Genomic DNA, 21,980 nt, shown 5'->3' on the forward strand with positions numbered 1-21,980 from the left:
CACTGTTTGTCTATACTGTTCTCCTATGGATGCACTGGTGTCAGACCACAATTCTGAAAAACCAAATAAATTTTGCTTTTCTATAGTCTCCATTCTGCATTTCTACAAATCATGTTGCCTTGCTCCCTCCCCTCATCCCCCTTAATTAAGGAAGGTTAGATGAGATGCTCCTTCTTTCAGAGAGCACCCAATGCCGCACCATTCACTGCCAGCACAATTTAGGTGCTGCTTGTCAATCTTAACTAACACTGAGCTTATCGCAGTAGCTGCACACTTACTGAGTCTCAAACATTGGCAAACACTTTTAGGATTAATTTCCACCAATTTTCCCAGAAGCCATGTGTATATAGCAGACATGTAACCGCATGCAAATCAAGGTCTCCTCGTTAGCCAGTTGCTGCCTGACTGCTGTGCACAGAAAACTCCTTCAGGCAAACGAGTCCCTTGCTACCCAACACTTCTGCCCACAGTGGAAGTTCAGGCAGATGCTTCAACCTCTCCCAATGCAGCCACAGGTCCATTGCACCAGACATTCTTCCTCTAGGGAAAGCAGTTCCACTGTGCACCTGCTGTGCTGTTGATGACACTGTAGTTCCATCAGGAACACACTGAGATGGAGTTACCTACCCTTTTCTGAAGGAAATAAGGAGTTGGGAAAAGATCAGCCAGGTCCTCAGTTCTCCCTACAGTTTTTGCATTATAGCCATCATTCCAAGCTTCTTACATTATGGAATCTGAAGACTTTTTCTCCATGAGTAGAAATACCCTCCTAGGAATTCGGAAATTAAGTTCTGGGAATTTTATTGGCAAATTCTTTACAAGTAATTTATGTTTAATGTTTGCATACGCTATTTGCTGTAGCTGTTTGCTAAGAAAATATTTATTAGGATTGGAAGTTTAACATAATAAATCAAACACTTAACATTCACTGGACTTCAAACATAGATATAAAATACCTTACAAAAACTTTTAATGGAATTACACAAAGCAAATGCACAGGGTTTGTCTGTTTCTACACTGAATTAATCCCAAGCCAAAACCAAAAAATAACCCCCAAAAGATCACAAAAAAAGGCATGATAAACTGCATTTTTGTCATTGTTGCACTGCTATGTAATAAGCCCTTTTTACAAACGTTTACTCAATGTTAAAAAAAATCAATTAAAATGTATTCCATCTAACAGAACTATTGGATTAACAGCTGATTTTTAACTGACTTTACATCACGAAATTCTATTAATAGAGGTACCTTAGTTTAAAATACGGAGAGTAGAGATAGAAAAAATTAACCTTTAGTAGTCTTTAATATAAAATGCACTAAATTTTCCAAAATAAGATTACGACACACTAGTGCCAATTTATGCTGACAAAAGCTGGTATCAGCTTCTTTCTAACTAAAATTCATTTCACAAAACCTTTATATATTACATGAATATTCAAGTAAACTATTTAAAAGATTTAAAAATGCAAAAACTGAATGATACAGTGTTTAAGAGAGATGGTTAATTTGGGAATGCTGTCATGTCCAACTATATATATTTATAGATATATATTTTAATTTTTAAGACCATCATGATACTACCTGATATTGCAAGAAATCTCTGTCATTAACATTTGATATTTTTCAATGCATAACCTCAAGAAAATTATAAAGATTTAACAGATCTGTGTGACAGTTTCTGTGTGACACTGAATCACCTTACTGGCTTCCCTTTGTAAAGTGCTGAGTAACAGCCAAATTACATCAGATCTAAATCGATTTAAATGGAGATGATGGTGCTCAGTGTCTTACAAAAAAAAAAAATCACCACTAAGCTGCTATAATCAAATGATAAAATAAAAAAACAGGTTCAGCTGAGTAGCGCGTGTGTTCCCCAGTGTCAAATCTCTAAAAAAACCCTGAAAGACTAACAATGTGTTTCTTGCAGGCTGCATTCTTTCTATCCATCAGCTGCAAGGACATTAAAAAATTTTATTAATGATTCAAACACTGGATACCTTCTCTGGTTGAAGGCGAGTTGCTCACTAGTTTTGGTCAAGTGGCTTTTGGGAAACTTTCAGAGCAAAATAACCCAGCAACAGGAAATTGGAATGGAAAATGCCAACCATGCACAGTTACATTACTGCAGGAATTGAGTAACACATGCAGGACAAAGAAAAAGTCAGAACATAGCAAAGTAGCAATGGTTAAGAAGTTAGTGAAGTTTTCACAGTGTTTCATACAGCCTTTTACTTTAACACAAGTGCATCACTTACCACCACTACTGCTCAGACATTTTAAAACATCTCTTGGCCATGCAGATCATTTTGAGAAGAAAACAGCAAATTACACATCTTAGGCATTTTTAGACATGAAGTACAACTTATAATTTTATTTTTATATTCAGTCTTATCAAACAGATGTTTTCAAGTTATATTTATTCTAAGTGTTGGGCTTTAACATTCCTTCCTATTTTGTTGGATCCTGAGCGCTAAATGCCCAAAGAACTGGCCAAATACACAAAGGAAACCTTTGTTCAAATAGCCAAGTTATTACATGAACAGAAGGTATATAGGGAATTTCTTGTTGGCACTCCTAAATTTCTTCTTTCCTAACCTTGAGATGATCCTAACCTTGAGATGGTTTTGTTCAGTTGTTCACATACATCTTTGCCTCCTAGAAACGTTACTCTACTTAGGTGATTCATGAAGGAGTAAAACTAGACTCAAGAACACCACTGACGTTTTTTTTCTCTGTCCAAAGAAGAAAATACACATTTTTTCCCCATTTGGCAAATTCTATTTGACGCCACATCACCACCACTCAACATTAACTCATACAACAGAGACTTACTCCACTGTCAGACACAGCAGGGGAAAAATGTCCAGAGGATAAATGGGAGGCTCTTTATCAGATATAATTGCTTGCTCATAAGGAGAGAATCCAGCTTCCCCTTTGTTATTCTTTCATAAATTAATAATTTGTTAAAAGCATAGTCACAAGAATTTTAGCTATTACACAAAATTCAAGTTTAAAAAAAAACAAGAATAAATTAGTTACAGCCTTGTAAACAATTGCTCATTTAATGTAACATACTTGGGGAAAAAATTCCTCTATATAATAAATCAGACAGTACAAGGCACACATCACACTTAAGAATTCAAAGTGATAAAACCAGCAGATGCCTTCATCTCCTTTGTTCGCTGGTGTAATTGTGCTATAGACACTGTAAAAATATGTAGATTCTTGTTTACATTACAGTCATTTGAAAATATTTCATGACTGTGCTTTTTCTGGCAAAATATTTGTGCTATTTTACAGTACAGTAAGATTTGAAGTTCTTGGAATGAATCTTCTCAAATGTTCTCTACAAAGCTGCCAGGGAAAAGGCCAGTCTTTCCATTTCGTTGCAGAGTGCCTTTGAACCAGCCGTCCTCGCGTTTCTTGTGTACAAAAACAATGTCTCCTTCCTTCAGCTCAAGTTCTGCTTCGCTCTGAGGAGGATAGGATACCACAACTCTGTACCTGTGTCATTAAAAAAAAAAACACCTACATTTAGGTTCTTTTTCTTGCCTCACTCTCTACCCCCCTTTTTTTTAACCTGATACTTTAAAAAATACTTCTGTGCCTGTTGAAGCTGATGAACACAGGAAACTGTCCGGAACTGTTTGCTGAGTATGCAACAACTTAAAAGTATGTCTTGAACAGATAGATAATAACAGTAGCAACATAATAAATTAACGGCAAATTCATGCGTCTCCTATGATTCTTTTTTACCAAGGTCCCTGCAAAATACAGACAATGGTTAAATACCAGGAGAAAATTGTAAACATTTTTTCCAATATAAATTTGCAGACTCTTTCAGTCATTGTGATTCAGCAAGAATCAAAGCATTAAGAAGTAGCTAGGCATAATTTTACAAGTGTCTGTTTAATTTCTTATTATTCCAGTGATGGCTCTTAAGGAAAGGCAAAGAACAAAAGGAGGAAACCAACAAAACCTATAAATTTTATTTGCTGTTTTAAATAATTTGCATTTTCCTTAGAAACTCTTCAAGTTAGAACATATTCTTGAACACAGCTACTCAGCTTGTGCACTACTACGTTAAAAACTATTTTCAACTCAACAATTTTCTTAAGCATTTGGCATGAAGTGTGTATTTTGAGTCTCTCACAGTAAAATCACTTTTCAAATATTAATGCATTAAAAAGAGGCTACACTTCTGTTTTTAACATGCGTAACACCACTCAATCTCTTCTTCCATAGTTTCACAACAACATAAAACTCTATTACTTCATAGATTAAGATAATGATTATCTTAATAAGCTTAAAATAATTGATTATTTTAATAGATTAAAATAAATGAACAATCTGATGAAAAGACAAGGTAACGGGATACAGTCTAGTAAAGGATGGAATGGCAATTGTAGCTCAATACACACATAGTAAAACAAGTTAATTCTGTAATATTGAAGCAGAGAAAGATACTGTTTTATAGTAGAATGTTTTGCTTAAGAACATATGAAACAAAAATTAAGTCTGCCCATACAGTTAAAAATACTCAGAAAAAAGTAGCTGCTCTTTGTAAATAATTGAAGTCTCTTGGGAAATCTAAGTGTAGCAAAACATATTTGGACTTAATTAGTTGTCAAATGTTATTTATTAGTGACTTATAAGCCATGACTTTGTTTCAGTGATGGCAATCCCCAGATTTCAGAGCACAGGAATTATTAGATTCATGCTTCATAAAAGCTATCAAGCCAATTACAAGATTTATTAGTGTGCAGCTGCAGAATGCCCCGCATCCAACCTAGACCTGCACTAACTTCTGCTTTGGGCAACTTGGGTTTTAATGCTGACTTAGGAAGTGAGAACCAAATATTTTTAATAGACTGTAAGTTAAATTGAGACTGTAAACTGCATGAGTTAAAACAACAGCCTCTACTCAGGCAAGACAAGGACAAGATAGTGAAGCATAAAGAACTGCAGTAAAGCTATGAAGAATTGTTGTTAACAAGCCAGTTGCTCCCAGGCTGAAAATTAACCAGCACACTTCATAGTCTGTTATAAAAATGAGTTTCAAAATGCCTGCCTCATCTTGCAGTCTGTCAAACACTGCCTCGTAAATGTTTGACTTGAAATATGCTTGTTTTTAGTTTCTAATTCTGTCTGCCAGTAACCCCTGTGCTCCCCTGAAGTGACAGACAAGTCTGTTCCCTGCTGCTGCTTGCTCCCATCCTCTCTTTGTCCTCCCTAGAGGATCACCAGCTAGCACAGAAACAGTTGTCTTGAGCTTTCCATACAGTGTCCAACAACCTCTGCAGTAATGTGGTACTTCTTGTTAAATTTTAGTTTCCCAGCTATTTTGATATTCATCTTGAAATCTAGTGTCTAAAACAGAGCACAACAACCTTGGTTTTAAAGTGCTATTTTACTGTATTTTTCAATTTTTAATGAGAAGAAACCCATCGAGCTTTGCACCTGTAAATCACGTGTCCTTCTTGAAATTTTCTGCCACATTTTACCAATCCTATTTGCCTAAAGAGAGGTGATCACAGACCCATCACACATTCACACAGCTGTCTATCCAGATCACCCTGGATTATCTATGGAACAGAAACTCTTTTTCCATTACTTATTTCATCATCTACAACATATTGCCAAAACTACCAATTTCATGCAGAATAAAAAGCTTATGCTTCAGCTCAGAAGTTCATTGCAAGGTCCCTGAAGAAAAATAATCATATTTACTAAGCATGACCTATGTTTTGGAAAAACATGTTCATTCCCACATGTTTGAATCTTCCAAAACACTTCCTTGTTTGTCTCCCTATTCAGTATTTGCAAATGTTTTCAATGACTGAAAGTTAAATTTGTAGATCTTTTGTGGTCACAATATTTCACACGCACCTAAGTTGTACAACTATGACGTTTTTCCTTTCTTTTATTTTTCTTTGATTGCCTTATAACATTTTTCATTAATTTTCCAAATATTGTATAAATTATTTTTAGTCAGCTAGTGACAAAATATAATTATTATAATAGTAAAAGTACTTTAGCTTCCCAGGAGTAGCCAATATATTTGCTACTGGTTGGTTGCTGATATTCTTAATATGTCTGGCAATATCCCACAGTGCTTTTGCTTTGTATTCATGAATTTATTTTTTATTTTGAAAAGGGTGGTGGTCTGTCTTCACATTTCTCCATTCTGATTTTAATTTTTACTATTAGCATTTCTCACACTTTTCAGTAACATAGAAAAGATTATATCTTTCATGTGTTTCTCCATTTCTTTGTTGCTTCTGTTTCACTGGACACAAAATACTGTTTTTATGCTCACTTAATTGTGGTTGATTTTTGGACAATTATTTGTAGTTTTCCTGATCAACAAGTGGATAATAATATTTTCTCACATGCAGAAAATTTTAGCTGAGAGAAACACAGAAAGCTGGAATTACTACCATTACACAAGTTAAATGAATAATTACTACTCAGCTTCTTGATTTCGCTTTTGTTCCTTGCCTTTAGAATTTTTACTTTCCAGGTCAAGTGTGCCCTGCTGTTGTGCAGATCTTGTGTCTTCTGTGTCTTCTTGACTCCTCCAGATCACCAACGCCCATCGGGGGCAGAGTGATTCTCAGCATTTAATTACCAGCATTAAATGGTGCCAGATGTGGGAAGGCTGGCTGCCCTGGAAAGCCACTGGCCCACTCACTGGGAGCAGATGTTACACCAGTCATTCTGTGGTAGATGAAATTACTTAGGGTCACTTTAATCACAGAACAAAATTACTGCTTTTCTTTCCCTGTAACTGGATGAAAGATTCATTTTATAATTTAGGATATGCAGTGATGTGTATTTAGGTTTAACTTCAAGTCTCTAACACCATTGTGGAGTACTGGGTAGTTTATTGTTACAATGCTGTATATTTACTGTAAAATTTAAGGCTATTTAAGCAACATTTCCCTCTAAAAGAGAAAGCTCATGAAAAAAGCTTGAAGTTTTCTTGTAGCTTATATGGAAAAATTAAACTCCTCAGGTAACTAAATTCCTGTATATTCACAGCATAGCAAGTCTCACTCTGCAATTGCAGGGAGTTGGGTCTGTCTTTGTAAAGAAAACATAATGCTCCTTGGCCATGCCACCACTGCATCAACACAAGAAATCACCCCAAGACAACCTGGGTATTGGCTGGAGAATCAGAAGACGTGAGTGAGCCCCACTGCAGAGTCTCATGTGACTGGAATTCTCTAAACTGGAATTCTACAGTTCCACTGTGATCTGTGACTGGAATTGTGAGATGTAAGAGCAGAATAATCCTAGCAGGAGATTTCTCTGTTCTTCAGCTTTTTGTTGAGCTTATCCTCATGAATATTTCCCTCCCCAGCTCAAATTTTCACTGAAGATGCCACATGATTCTTACCCACCACATCTTCCAGACTGCAGAAGAGAAATCAATGCTTATAAATTATTTTGAAGATATTGAGTACAATGTAAATTTTAAGTATTATTAACCATCACATTTTAAGAAATCCAGCCAAAGGAAATGTGCAAGGGCACATCAGCAGGAAAAAAAATTAGCTCTGTCCTGAAAATGAAAAAGGGAACGCAGTTGAAATTCTGTCTAAATACACTGACAACCATGCTTGACTACCACTGAGAATTATCATGTAGCAATGCTTCTTCTATCAGTAGCAATTATCACTTAAATAATAGTAAGGATAGAGAGAATGTTTGAGTATATGTTATTACTAGATACAGCATCATTTTCTGTAAGTAGTTCTGAGAAAAAAAATTCCATCATGGAAGTGAAAAAACTACTTTTTGTGATGACAGAAAGAGCTTTACACTAATATGCACTGTTTTTGCCAGAATGAATTTAATATTATTTTCACAATGAATTTAATATTATTTTCATGTTCAAAGCATAAAAACATATTAATGTGCCAAACAGACTTATGATAATGTGAAAATGAATGATGTTATTCTTAAAGAAGAGTCTTTCAGATTTTATTTTCCATGTAAAAATGTAAATCTGCTTCACAAATTCAGTATGAAATAGAAATCTCCTGCAAGGAAATTGTGTAGGAACAGAAATAACCTTTTAAAAAATATTAGAGGTATGACAGAAGTGAACTAAAAGACAAGCAGAAACTTCTATATTGTCTGGGTTTTAAGACACAGGTATAGCTTAGGATAGTGGACTTCTGGAAGTACAACAGGATGCCCACACACCGTGAGTTAATAGCATCAGAACAAAGTCTACAATAGTCAGCTTCAATCAGTTCCAGTCCTAGAGCTGCTAATATTGTAACTCTACTATTTTTTCTCAGTACAGCACACAGTCCTGTAGCTGCTGCAGAAGAAATCCTATGACACTCCTCATACTGCTTGTCTGCTACCAGGAAAAAGAAAAGATCCTGTAGTTAGAAAACTGCCTCTTCCTTCACATTTTACTGAGGACTTGAAACTTGAAAAACTATGGGTGGACACAAAAGTCACAGAACATTTAAGCAACTGCCTGTCAGTCTGAGAGTCCAGACATCTGTATGTTTTTCAGACTCACTTACCAGAGCACAGAGGCCACCCTGGAGCCTGTATGGATGCAATGGGGCATTCAGGCAGTAAAAAGTATCTTTGCAAAAGCTCAAGGAATCAAATATTAAGAAGTCTACACCTAGACAGATAAAGGTCTCATTCACCATATATTTAGGTTGGGAGTGCTAATAATAAGGACTAACCTAATACTAATAAGTTCAAGAACATAATGTGCTTCTGTTTTGAAAAATAGGAGGCCTCTTTTGTCTACCAAACCTGTGATCATCATATTTGAGTGTCTATTCATTCAAAAACTTTAAAGTAACATGAAAAGTAAACAAATATAAACACGAGTATTGGTTGATAAGTAAATAAAGAACTGTTAAAAAGTAAGTTTCGTCTTGCTATAAAACTTCAGCATTTTGAAGCAGTTCTAACACACGCTACAAGCATCAGAGAAAGGATTTTTTCTTGGTGTGCCCAAGTGCAGCTGTGTAGGGGATTTACCTTTCACACACGAGCGGCCGGGACTCGTTGAGGACGGGCCCCAGCGAGGAGCAGGGCCCCAGCGAGGAGCAGGGCCCCAGCGAGGAGCAGGGCTGCCGGGGCGGCGGGGCGATGGGGGCAGCGGCGTCCAGGGCGGCGCCCTTGCGCTGCAGCGTCTCCTGCGGCAGCCCCGGCGCCTCGCCCTCCGCGGCACAGGGGCCGGCCTTGCTGTGAGCCCCTGGCGCCGAGGGAAGCTCGGGCCCCACTGCACCCTGCAGGGCCAGCTCTGCCGCAGCCTGCTCAGCCTCCAGGGTGGGGGACGCCGGAGGTGACAGCCGAGCCTTGCGTTTGGTGGATGCTCCGGAAAGCAGCTTCAGCAAACCTTTCTTTTCTTTCTGTAAACCAAAAGCAGTGCCCATTTTAGAACAAAGCTGTCCCACAAAGGGTTGAACACTTCCTTCTGATAGATGACATCGTGCTCAGAGAGGACTCAGTAAATTACGAGGACACACTTGACATCAGAGAGATGATGAAAATTATTAAAGAAAATTATTAACATTCTAAAGAGAAAAACAGCAAGTAGTTTAGATCATAAACTAGCTAAGTCCTTTCTTTCACTTTGTTAGGTTAAAGTTTAACTTTAATTGAAATGGCTCTGTCACAAAAGGTTGTGTAGAAAAAGGCGCGAGGAGTTAATACTACCACTGCAGGAATCTATGAAGTAAAATATTTCATCAACATGGATGTTTCTGGAAAGACAAAGAATCACTTGAAACCAAGCAGGGAGAAAAGTCTGCTCTGGAAGCTGCTGTTTAGGTAAGTTTCTTTTATTTATCCTTCTTTAGTAATGGAAGACCTTCATGATATAACAAAAATTTGCCCCAAGGGGAATGCATTGTGTTCTGCTGTTCTGCTAAAGGGGAGAATTGTAAACATTCTTTTTGCTTGTCCAGACAAGAATCCCTGAAGACTATTACCTAGCCTGAAGAGAATTATTTAAGTAGCTTTTGTGTTTCTTGTATTTTTTTAAAGGGTGTGGCAGTGATCTTCTTACCAACCCTTTGACTGAGTGAATTTAGAGCTTATGAGAAGTGCCAGATTGTAAGCCCTGGAGACAAAAATAATATTTATCCATAGACAGAGAAAAGCAAGAGCAATGAGAATTTTTTTTTTTTTCATATGAGATGTAGTGGATTTAGTGAATAAGAATCCTCAGTCCTTTTTCCAAATCTCCAATAACTTAGAGCCATTTCACCAACAATCTACTGTCAAAGATAAAGAGAAAATGTCAAAGATAAAGAGAAACTCAGAGAAATTTAAAAAATCCTGTATTGGCATCATTCACCTTAAACTACATCATTCACCTTAAACCTTAGCTTTCTCTAGGGGCACCTCAGTCTGGTTTCAATGCCTATGGGTAAAGTAATTTTAAAATTAAGTTTGAGGCATGTCCATTCAACAACAATAAAAAAAAGTAACTAAAAAGTGGCTGAAATTAGTGTACAGTTTAAGATTAAAATATTCATAAACTTCACTAAGGAGTGCATGTGGTTGCAGAGTAGTAAGGTTAAGTCTAAAATATTTGAGATACAAAGACAGTTGTCACAAGCAGAAAAAAGTTTCCTAATTACATCACAACTGTAAAACAAAATCAATTACAAAGCTAGAAGAATTTTTCTGACAACAATATAATCACATGGCTTGGTGAACAGTGAGAATGAGTTGACACACATAGGAAATACTTCAAATAGAAGGAAGAAAAGCAGAATCTTTACAGACTCCACTGTCCTAAATTTAAAAAATATGGTCATGTGCATTCTTTCTTTGTCCAATAAACGTTGCTGGTAATGTGTTTTCCATAATATCTCAGTGTGCCTACTTAATAAGAAAGGTAACCCAAAAGAATTCTGATTTTCATATTATTTTGTTAGACTAAAATTTTTACATTCCTGTAAGTTCATGTGGGTTTTTTTAGGTTGTGCTCTTAAATTTCTTAAAAGATTGTATGATGAAAATAGGAGAACTCAAGGGAATGATTTTATTCTCTACCCACCTTGCCATCCTTGTCTGTTTTACTGACAGCAGCATTTCCACCAGCTGTTAAAGCACTCTCTGGAGATGCAGGAGCTCCAGGGTGAGTGTTTGCAGTTTTTCCACTGCTATCTCCCTCCAAAGATGAAGCAGCAATGTTAGGAGAATTCAGAGAAGCTGCTGGACATGCCAGTGGGATGGTTGAGCGGTTCACATTCACAGCTGTGACATAAGCAGCAGTATTTGGAAGCTGGGGCTGGAGCTGCTGGGAGGCAACAGAGTGGTGAGGAATGATCACAGCTGCAGGAATAAGGCAGGTTGGACTTTGTGCTTGTATGGGCGTGACTGCTGCGGTAGGTCTTTCTTGACTATGTGAGGCAACTGGAATAAAAGAATGAAATGTGAGAGTTCACCTTTTCACAAGACACACAAAGCGAGGTACAGTTACTGTGTTACTGTGTAATCAATCACGAGAAGTTTTCTTTTTACCTTTTAAACTTCCATTTATACTCCTGTAATGACATGATACACACCACCAAATCTATTTCACCCAAATAAAGCAGTTGCAAATGCTTCCCTACTTGCACCAGTATGCAACAGAAGAATAACAGCACTGCAACTTCTCTGTTGTGGAGAAATGCAAGCTGCTAGATCAAATGCTTCACATACAGACAGACGCAAAGTGAAGATTACACTTTAGTACCTAAGAGCCAGCTAAATACTGCCTGGAACTTGTTTACTCCTTTTAATACCACATGTAGTTGTCAGGACATATAAAGGAAAGTAGGAAGAAACACACCTTATAGAAGCTGCTAAAAATGTATTTAGATTGTTTCCCTAAACTATTCACAAAATCCACAACAGATTTCACAGGTCTTTCAAACAGTAAGCACAGTGGCAATTACTGCTGTGAGTGCTTTCTCTGAAAATGTAAGCTGTTGTCTCTTGGGATGTTTAAATATAGAAAGTGGATTTACTCATACCCCTGTGAAATAAAAGGAACATCTACACTGGAAGCTGGAGAATAGCACAGGGCTGAGTATATTAACCTGGGTTGCAGTGCAAAACTCTAAGCACAGAGCTATGCATGAACTAATGGATCCCTTCCAAGTAACACTGCTGTTAAAGTCATGTGCTCAGTCATATATGCATGCTGTTGGACCACTTCAACAGCTTGGGCATCTCTGCACCACTGGGTGGTATGAAATGCAGATATAACCAAACAGTATGAGCCAAAATTTAACACCCTAGTGCTGCATAACCTCTCTCCTTCAAGTACTTTGAAACTTTCCATCTGAGAAGGGGTCATCCCTCTAGCTTGATGCATGTGCATCTCAATTTTATCAACTTTTGACTTTTCAAATACTAATAGAGTTTCAGACTTGTTTTAAGTGAAATCCTGGAACCAAACCTCCAGCACTTGCTCTCTTGATTCTGCTTTCTGCAAATTACTCTGGTAATTTGGTTAGATTGCAGCAACAGTGTATTGAGAAGACTGAAAAAGGTCCCAAATTTTATATAACAATCCTACAGTATTATACCCAATTACAATCTATGCAGTAAGAAACACAAATTCTTTCTTTTTTATTAAAAAACAAGGCACATCACTTATATGCTCTATCTAGTTTTTGATAACCTCTTCTTCTGTAGCTGACCCTTCTCAACTCTTGAGTAGCATGAACATTTCAAAAGAAAGATAAGGAGATTGTAGAAAGACTTTTTTGGGTCAACAAACAATTTTTAATGCTGGCTTTTGTTCATAAGACAATATCAGTTTTCCTAGAAGTAGCTGCTATTCTTCAAGATCTGTCTACACTCACATGCAATTTATGTATGACAAGCATGGAAGAGCCTTCTGGTTTTGTTTTCTTATTACTGATGGAATTGATAGGAAAAATGCTTCAAGTCACCCTGTTTTCATACAGATTATCCTTTAATGAAGTAAGCAGAATATATATTTTCATTATAGATCCTTCCAATCAAAGGATGCATACTCCCTCAGCAAAGGTGATGTCAAGCAATGTCTCACTAAGGTCATTTGAAGAACTAATGGTCCTTGAAGCCCTGAGCTAAACTGAAGCTGGACCCTTGCATTATCCTGTGAAGCCTCACCCAAAGATTAACACTCAGCAAATGTGCTAAGGAAAGCTCAAGAGGATCATGTTTCAGATGTTTACTACAAACTTCTCTGTAACATTTGAACATAAAGCAGCCACTATTGCTTCAGTGCTCAGGTCCTTATAAGGGACAAATCTGTATTTGTGACTAAGAGCACACTTTTACACAATCCAATGTTAAGGTCTCTGTGATGAGAGAGTCCAGTCCCTTCGGATTTTTCATTTTGGATCTGAAAAGTCAGTGGGCAGTATGTTGTCACATTCTCAGCTGAATGGAAGTGTAAAAGCTTATTCATCTTGACAGTGGTGCAGAGAAGCAGGGACAGAAAAGCCTCCAGAGCCCACAGGAGATTTCTCCTTTGTGTTGTCACTTGCAAGCTCCTTGGCAGCTCAAGAGAAGGCTTTTGAGTAGAAACCACCTGTACCTAAGAGGCAGAAAAGTACAGATGCTTTGCTTAGTTTCTCTTAGCAGTTGCCAGCAGCATCTGGTTATTTTTATTTAAAGGCAAAGAATAAAGTTGTTAGGACTAACACACCTGCTCCAGCTTCAGATCAGACTGGAGGAAGATGGGGCCAATTAAGGAAATAAAATAAGTAAAGACATATGTACATATCCTACCTTCAAAAGCAAACCTGGTGCTGACATCTGAACATGCACAGGGTATTTTAGGAGATGCATGACTCTGAAAAGTGGGCTAATCCATGGATCTTGAGCCCATAAGAAATACCCTTCTTATGGGGATAACAGAGCATATTATTACCATTTTTTCTGCCAATAAGAATCCCGTGATAAAAAAATACCCTTTTGTCATGATGCTCAGCCAGGAGATCACAGACCCTAAATTCAAGGCTGAAAGGGGCAACATTGGGATGGTCTGAAATGGGAGCTTGTTTTTTTTTCTTTTTCTTTTGAGGCCCTTGAAGCAGCTGGAACAGATTCGGCTCCAGTTGTGTGGTATTTTCTTAGCCTGGCAAATCCACAGAGGAGTGCATGGATTTGGTAAACAAAAACCTCTTGAACACACCACTATCAGTCTTTTTGGCTCTGCATTTAAATAACAAGAAGGCACGTTTCACTATGATGAAACATGCCTTCTTGTTATTTACTACTGGCCTGCCCCAGACAGTAAATTAAGAGTTAAACCTTTCAGAAATACAGAATTTTATAGATCATATTGGATCTTGATGCCAGTATCACCTCAGTGTTTCAGAGTCAAAGTTGAAAGAAGCTGCAGTCAAGGTTAGAGAACAAGCTGGAATGCCTAAGGACCAACCCTGAGCCAGAGACCTGAAAAGGAACACTAAAGGTATTCAAAGATGTTAGAAAATAATTTAAAAGTGAATGCTAAATTAGAGCACTCTGTAGCTCTTATGCAGTTAACACACAAAAAATAAGCTATGACTCAGATGTTCTTATCACTTTTATTACTATATGAATTGCATATGAGTAGGAAAGCTCAAAGAATTTCCCCATCCCAGATACTGCTGGAACAACAAAAAAAAAAGAAAAATTCCACCTGAAGTACTTGCATATAAATTCCCAATAGTGGGAGTATGTACGTACACACAGTTGCTTAGAGAAGAATAATAAGAGATGGAACAACTCAGACTGTTGTTTCAGAAAACATTCAACTCTAAACAATGACATTAAGAAAAGCTTTTAAAAACCTCAGCATATACTTACCCAGACCCTCACTCCAGTCATTTGTCAAGATGGACTCTACAGTTTGTCTACCACGGGTAACAAATTTTGTGGGTTTTTCTTTACCTGTTCTAACTGCATTTCGAGCCTGGTTGACTGTCATTTGTCCTGTCACGTGCATAAGGACCTTGGTTTGTGGACTGGTTTGGATATGTGCTGCAGAAACCACTGCTGTGGGCACTGTGCTGGAGTTCACTGCCACACCATTCCCCTGGAGCTTCTGGGATGTTCCACTGGCAGTGGAAGGGCTGACCATAGTCACCACTCGTCCTGTTTGGCCAGCAGTAGACATGGGAACTTTTGTTTGTGATGCACTTGTCACTGTCCTGCCAAAATTTAAAGCAAACAATAAAACACAACTGAAAAAAATCAGCCAGTTACTAAAACCCACAGGTATTTTATTATGCAATTGTAGCATTTAATACAAGAACAGAATAATTTTGGATTTGAAACCAGCTAAACTGTTTAGACACTTGTATAGTACTGTACCTTGTAACTGGAGCGACATAATTTCCAGGAAAAACACCAATCTTGCTTGTGTGCATGGAAGTTCCCTTGAACCAGCCATCTTGGCAGCGTTCAAACACCAGAAACATTTCTCCTTTCCGCAGTTCCAGTTCATCTTCTTTTCGAGGAGTGTAGGGGTAGATAGCAATATACCTGAAAGACAGCAAAAGAGATGCAAATGATAAAACTAAAACAGTTCAAAATATCTCTTGTGTTTTCTGGCACAGAGAGTTCAGTCAGAGATGAGAAGGCATGGCAGAAATGACTGTGGTAATCCATCATACCATTACAATATTAAAACAGAAGTTATGGTAATATTAAGAGGAAACTGTCATTCCTAATGACAGTTAGGAATGTCCTCTGAAGTGCCCTTAAATGGAATGCAAAAGACTAGTAATAGGACTGTCCATCTTCTTAATGAAGTTAGTGATCTTAATTAAGTAGGTGTTTATCAACTACACATCCCAGTGTATCCCACTTCTCTTTCCCTACACCTGCTTCTCGTATCTCTTACACTTTGTGACACATCAATTTCTTTTTTATTTGGAGAGCTGGGGAGAATGGAGAAGTTCTGATAGCTGGGAGTGAAAGATCAGTGTCAAGAACTACATTTCAAACTGCAAAACTGGAAGAACCTGTGCAAACTTCAGTGCAAAAGAAAACTGAAGCCTATGGGTAAGGTGGTTAGCAGCTAACTCACTTATAAAGTTCATTTCCTTTCATGTTTTCTAAGCAAGACTAAAGCATAATACAGTGCATTTGAAATAATATTGAGAGTTCAGAAACATTTGCATTTTTTCTTAAAAAATATTCTTAGGAAAAAAGCTTTAAAAAAAAGCTGAAGCTCTTGTACTTGCATCTTGGAATGTTCCTAGGGAAATTTTCAAATAGGGTTGCACAGTTCTCTATTATTAGAAAGTGATACTGTTTTAACTACCAGTATTCTATTTACTGCCACGTTTGAACCATGTATAAAATTACTGACCCAGGCCTATGGAAAACAGCATTCCAATAAATCCCATTTTCTCTAAAATGTACTTTTCACAGAGGGCAGTCAATTAAGTAGATGGCTAGACTATCCCCTTTTATGAAAAAGGATCCACAGTTACTTGCAGTGTTAGTCTGTCCCACTCCCCTTGTAACCCCAAGGACAAAAAAGTGGCTTTAGAAAACATTCTTTCATCAAAATATTTCTCTAGTGCACAGTAACAATAGCATTAACTGCATGCTTCTCCTTTTTGCATTTTTATTACATTTCTATTCCTTGCTGTTCACCCAAGAAAATTTGCAATATCTACAAAAATCCTTTAAAGGCGAGATAGGCACCCAAAGCAAGCAATCAATTCCCTTTAAAGGCAACACATAAAGGCAACACTGGCAGCAGAAGGCTTCACTGGTACATGATTTAGCAGCGATCTACAAAGCTACACACTGAAGCTCTATGGAAAAGCAATTGATCTGCTTTAATTGATGTTCATTAACTTCCCTTTCAGTTAATTTATTCCAAATTTCATTAGTATCCTCATATAGAGCAACCCTTTGAAGATGGAAGATGGGAGTAAATGAGATGGGAACTTGATTAACTGCACTAGGTGCAATAATCCATAAGAAGCAATGTTAAAATGCCTGACACCAAGAAACAGCCCAAATCCAGATGCACCTGCTATACAAGAAGGGTGCTTTTCTGGAGTGGGAGGAAACCTGGTGGGAAGATAACAAGGACAGAACAAAAGCAGTCCTTATTCAAACTTGTCCCATTAGATTCAGCATCTCCTGAATTTAACATTTTCTTTTATCATTCTTATTCCCCAAGCTGCACACAAAGAAGTTCTCAAGAAGAGAGATGTTGTTAGGAACACATGTTAATATACCAAATATTTTCACCCGAAAGGATGACGCACGTTTGCTTGTATTGCAAGTGTGAAGACATAATGCTAACTAGCAGCCTTCACTCCAAATTGCCACCCACTAATTAAGTGCACTGTAGAATCTTCAGTCAAATTTCAATTGCAACTGACACAAGTAGTCTGACAGTAACACGTTTAACAGTTTAAATTAAATACAGCACTTTCTGTGTTTTGGCATAAATTGTTCCATATGAGAATAGCCTTTTCATACCATACATAATGGAAAACATTGAATAAATTCACTCCAGTGAAATGACGCTTTTGAGTTATCCAGTATTCGGTGCTAACGCAACGATTCATTCATCTTCTGCATGATAAATACTTTGTATTTTGAACTTAGTTCTTTCTACACAGAGCAACAACTGATTATATTTATCTAAGACATAAACAATGTTCAGTGTGGGACTTGTTTGGGGATATCACCTTTCTGCATGTTTTTTTTCTAAGGTGCAGGCTTGGCTTTTTGGCAATTCCAGCAGCACAGAGCCAGCTGCTGTGCTAAATGTACAGGTGAAGTTGGTGATCTCGTTCCATTTTTCTGTCTGGAGAAAAGATTCAGTTTTACTTACACACTTGGACGAGTTTGCTGTCGTAAATGTGCCACTTGGTCAGCTGATCCTGATGCAGACCTTTGTATGACACTTGTAGACTGAGGTCCAGAAGTGGCCGATGCAATGATTGCAGCAGACAAGAGAGGTGGTGGCGGAAGTGGAGGATTCATATTCTGATTTTATAAGAACAAAAAAAAATAGCAACAGATGAACAATATTGTTTGATGAGTTCAATAAGCTGGAAAAAAAAGAAAAGGCATGATATTCCAAGGAAGTGGAAAAAAGCAACTGAGTCCAGTGTTGCTTTACCTACTGTTACAATATAACTGGAGAGTTAGCTTTCTCTCTATTTCTTTTTCTTTCAGTTTAAAATCTTTAAGTTTTGGCAGCTAATTAAGGAAATGACAAACAATTTCTCAGCACGGGAAAAAAGGTGTTTCTAGTTATAACATGTTTAGGACAGGGCTCGACAAAAATTCAGAAGCCTTCCAGGAGGTAGATTTTGCATCCTGCTGCTGACTGTATTTCATAACATGATTGTTTTTGTAACCTGAAGCTGAAACATAATATACAATTCAGCTGCAGTGCACCCCAAAGCACCCCTTCTGGGGGAAATTTTCTTTTGATGTATGGGTTACAAAAGCAAGCACAATATGAGACCATAATCACTGAGCTATTGTTACTTCTTTCTCCTATTCTTCTAGTCTAAAGAATTAGCTTTTGAAATTCAGTATTATCAAGTTTGGTAATCTTTAACAAATACCCCAGTAAAAAGGCACCACAGATTGTGATGGGGGTCCTGCCTACAGACTTCTGTGCGTTTTAGAATCAATGGAGCAATTGTTACCTTCTGCTCTGGAAGGCCTCAGACAATTCTTTAGGACCTTGTGTACTGACACTCCTGGGAAAAGGCACTCACAAAGAGGGAGCTTTTCCTTCCCCCCTTCCAAAAATAACTATTTGTGTTACAACACACAGAAAAAGAGTAATAAAAAACCTCCTACCTTTGAAAAAGTGAAACTGAATTAATTTCAAACATAATCTTCCTAAGACCCACAGAACTAGAAAATTAATTAACAAAATATCCTGAAGTAGTGCCTGGCACTTTCAATACATCAGCATATAAATGCACAGCATTGCATTATCAGTTTGGAAAATATGTAATTGAAAATAATTTTAATTCCCCTCAAACACTTCACTTCTAAAGGGTTTTGCCCTTTTTTTTTCTGTTTTTTCAAACAAAAATCTATATGGAAACAGAGTTTTAGTTCTACACTGTGTGATTATTACTCTTCTACATTTGGTGGAAATGTTAATAAAAAGACAGCTCTTTAAACCAGTTTTACACTGTCAGGTCACAGTAAAGAACTGCATAATTAAAGACTTTCAAATCTAGAGAAAACTGATCCAAACTTACAGAGTTTCGGTCAAAATTGTTACCTTTTGCTATGGTATAAATTGCATGGTATATAATATATAATGAAATATTCCTATTTTATTTAAAGCTTTTTTTCTGGTCATACATTAACACACTCTTAAGACCAAGTAGGCCTTCTGTATCCAACACTAAACAGAAATGACCTGCTGGAGAAACATCACTGAGAGCTTTGATACTAATAGGGTATTTTTTACAAAAATTACAATTGCATTTGCTTCGTATTCAGCCCAACCATTTTTTAAAGTATCCAGATAATTCACACTGAAATACCAACATTTCTCTCTCAGCTGTTTTACAGCTGAAGTTATTTGTCCCTCCCAGTTAGACATTCAACAAATGTCTTAGTTGAATCCAAGCTGAATGTGAGCATCTAACTTTCATGTAACTTATTAAAAGAATAACAATTTCAATCTTTTTTTAGGCATCTAGATTTCTTTGTATATGGTAGAACTTGTAAATTCACATTAGGAGATGATTAGTTGGAATTCTTTAAAATTAAACCTGTTCATGCACAATATCAAGGTTGTCACAGTTCCATACTTCCTGCATCTCTACAGATGCCGAACACTGCATTTTATTCATGTGAACACATAATATACACTGAAGCTTTAGCTGCAATAAAGGCACCTTCACAGCTCTATTTTATTCTGCTTTATTCAGGTTCTGCTCCCCTCACCATGTCTATCAATATGGTAATGAGACCAGCAGTGAGCCACAGCACAATTAAACTCCCAAAGACTTGGCAAGAAATCTAAATAAACTACTTGATAGACTTTAGAGGACTAACACTCCACACCTTGCACTGCTACAACTTGGTAAAATAGACCCAAATGATCTAGCCAAGTTTTCAAGAAGTTTTCTGGCATGCAACCATTTTTCTAGCTGTTGAGAAACACACCTTCTAGCTGTTGAGAAACACACCTACCTCCAGGCACTTGCTAGTTTTGATGGTTCCCATAGTCAACATTTCGTGAAAGAATATACACAAACCGCACGTGATTCAATAAAGTATGCTCAGCAATAATTAAGAGTATTTTAGGTAGGTGAGGGGAAGAAAATTGAATGTTTCTGCAACTACTTTTCAGACACCAGGTGTACTTTCAAGCATATAAACCAGCAAATAAGTGATAAACTATTTTTTAAATTGAAAGATGAAAAATTACATTATTTGAAAATTAATGTATGTTACAACTTCAAAAAGTATCTGTAGTCATGCTCTAGAAACACATGCTTATTACTAAACTTAAATATAATTAGGCTGCATTCCCATATCAGTTAATTGAAGGTCAGTAATCACCTCGCTCAAAGAATAATAAAAGGCACAGCAGTGGAAAAGAACATTCATTAAGTCTTCCCTCCCACAATGTCTAGGAAAAAATATATGGCTTGCAAAATTCCCTGAGGGCTAACAAATTAAGGCTTATGTTTAACAAAATTTCTAAACTATATGTTATCAAAAACAGGTCTCTCATACAAAACCTCATTGTTTCTTCCTGCTGCTTCCTCTTCAGAACAAAAGTTGATTTGAATTTTGGTTGATTAAAATTAGGACAATTCTTATTAAAACCTCCTGACTTACACTATTGAACTTACACTGGAACTACATAAAAGAGCTAAATGTCATCAGTGTATTATATAACCCCCACAGCTTGTGCCTCATTAATCATAATTCAAACTACCTTATATTCTTCAACATAAAGAGCAATTTCTCTTTTGTGCATGAGAGAACAAGACCAGAAAAATTAGCTATTTTTTTAATTTTTGAAACCTTCAGCACATAAGTGAATGCAAACCATCCAAATATAGACCACCTCTTTCTGCTAGTTAAGTGCACACACCAAGACACCATTTCAAAGTCAACATTTCCAATCTGTAGAAGTAGCTGTATGGACATTTAGGTTGATTGCAATCCAAAACACTTTTCACTTCCCAAGAGACTGTAAAGGCAGACTGAAAGGAAGATAAGTTATCTCTTGTTGCTAGATTGTTTTTCTGCTGCTGCTTTTGAATGTAATTCTAACTTTGCTGTGGTACATTTAGTTTGTTTTTCCCATATCATGGTTCAAATCACATACTTTAAGATTATTTTTCAGTAAAATCTATGGCAACTAGATCTACTCCATTAGATAAAAACCTTATAAATTACACCCAAGAATTTCCTTCCAAGTGAATGAACCTCACATAATTGTATGTGCATATTTTCACCGAACTACTACTGGACTTGACGTCTGTTATTTTTATTTTGCAAAGAACTTTAAATATACTAAACACCAACAAGGTTAAAAAATGCCAGTGGCCAAGATAAGCAGACCAATTAATGCCCTAATTAGAGGTAAAGCTGTGGTTGGAAGTCCAAAAGAACAGTGTAAGAGATAATATCACAGCCAAAAGCTCTGGCTGTGAGAAGTCTGTCTCAGTTCATAGCTTCTTCAATTTCAAAGAATCAAACCTCAAATCACAAGCCAAGAATTAATGCTGTTGTCTAAGGAACCCCTGATGCAAAATAAAACTTTGAAATAGGTTATCACAAGTTTTCTGAAGGAAAATTAAAATGTGCTTAAATGATACAAGCAGTAGAGAGCATATACAGTCACTTCACAAGAGCACTGTCATTCCTAAAGCTTATTTGTACCAATTTTAGCTGAAACTTTGTAAATTATTTACTTCATACGATACTGGGTACCAAAGAGCACCTACAAGACATTATTATAGACAAAACAAAAT

At 37.0% G+C, this 21,980-nt stretch overlaps 1 protein-coding gene across 3 annotated transcripts in view; it reads right to left on the minus strand.

Moving 5' to 3' along the window:
- Positions 1-948: 948 nt before the first annotated feature.
- The window catches only part of SH3RF1 (SH3 domain containing ring finger 1), an 88,180-nt gene continuing 67,148 nt past the window's right edge, over positions 949-21,980 (minus strand). For 2 of the 3 annotated variants that reach the window (XM_059470615.1, XM_059470616.1), the window contains exons 7-12: positions 17,837-17,991; positions 15,343-15,513; positions 14,920-15,179; positions 11,057-11,415; positions 9,025-9,398; positions 949-3,504 (exon numbers count right to left, since the gene is read on the minus strand). In XM_059470615.1, coding sequence (XP_059326598.1) covers positions 3,336-3,504; positions 9,025-9,398; positions 11,057-11,415; positions 14,920-15,179; positions 15,343-15,513; positions 17,837-17,991 — 1,488 coding nt within the window. In that variant the 3' untranslated portion in view covers positions 949-3,335. Of the gene's footprint in view, positions 7,420-9,024; positions 9,399-11,056; positions 11,416-14,919; positions 15,180-15,342; positions 15,514-17,836; positions 17,992-21,980 lie in introns of all 3 variants that reach the window. The other variant, XM_059470617.1, reaches the window with a different exon arrangement.

This window comes from Ammospiza nelsoni, chromosome 4 (genome assembly GCF_027579445.1).
Source record: "Ammospiza nelsoni isolate bAmmNel1 chromosome 4, bAmmNel1.pri, whole genome shotgun sequence".
Lineage (NCBI taxonomy): Eukaryota > Metazoa > Chordata > Aves > Passeriformes > Passerellidae > Ammospiza > Ammospiza nelsoni.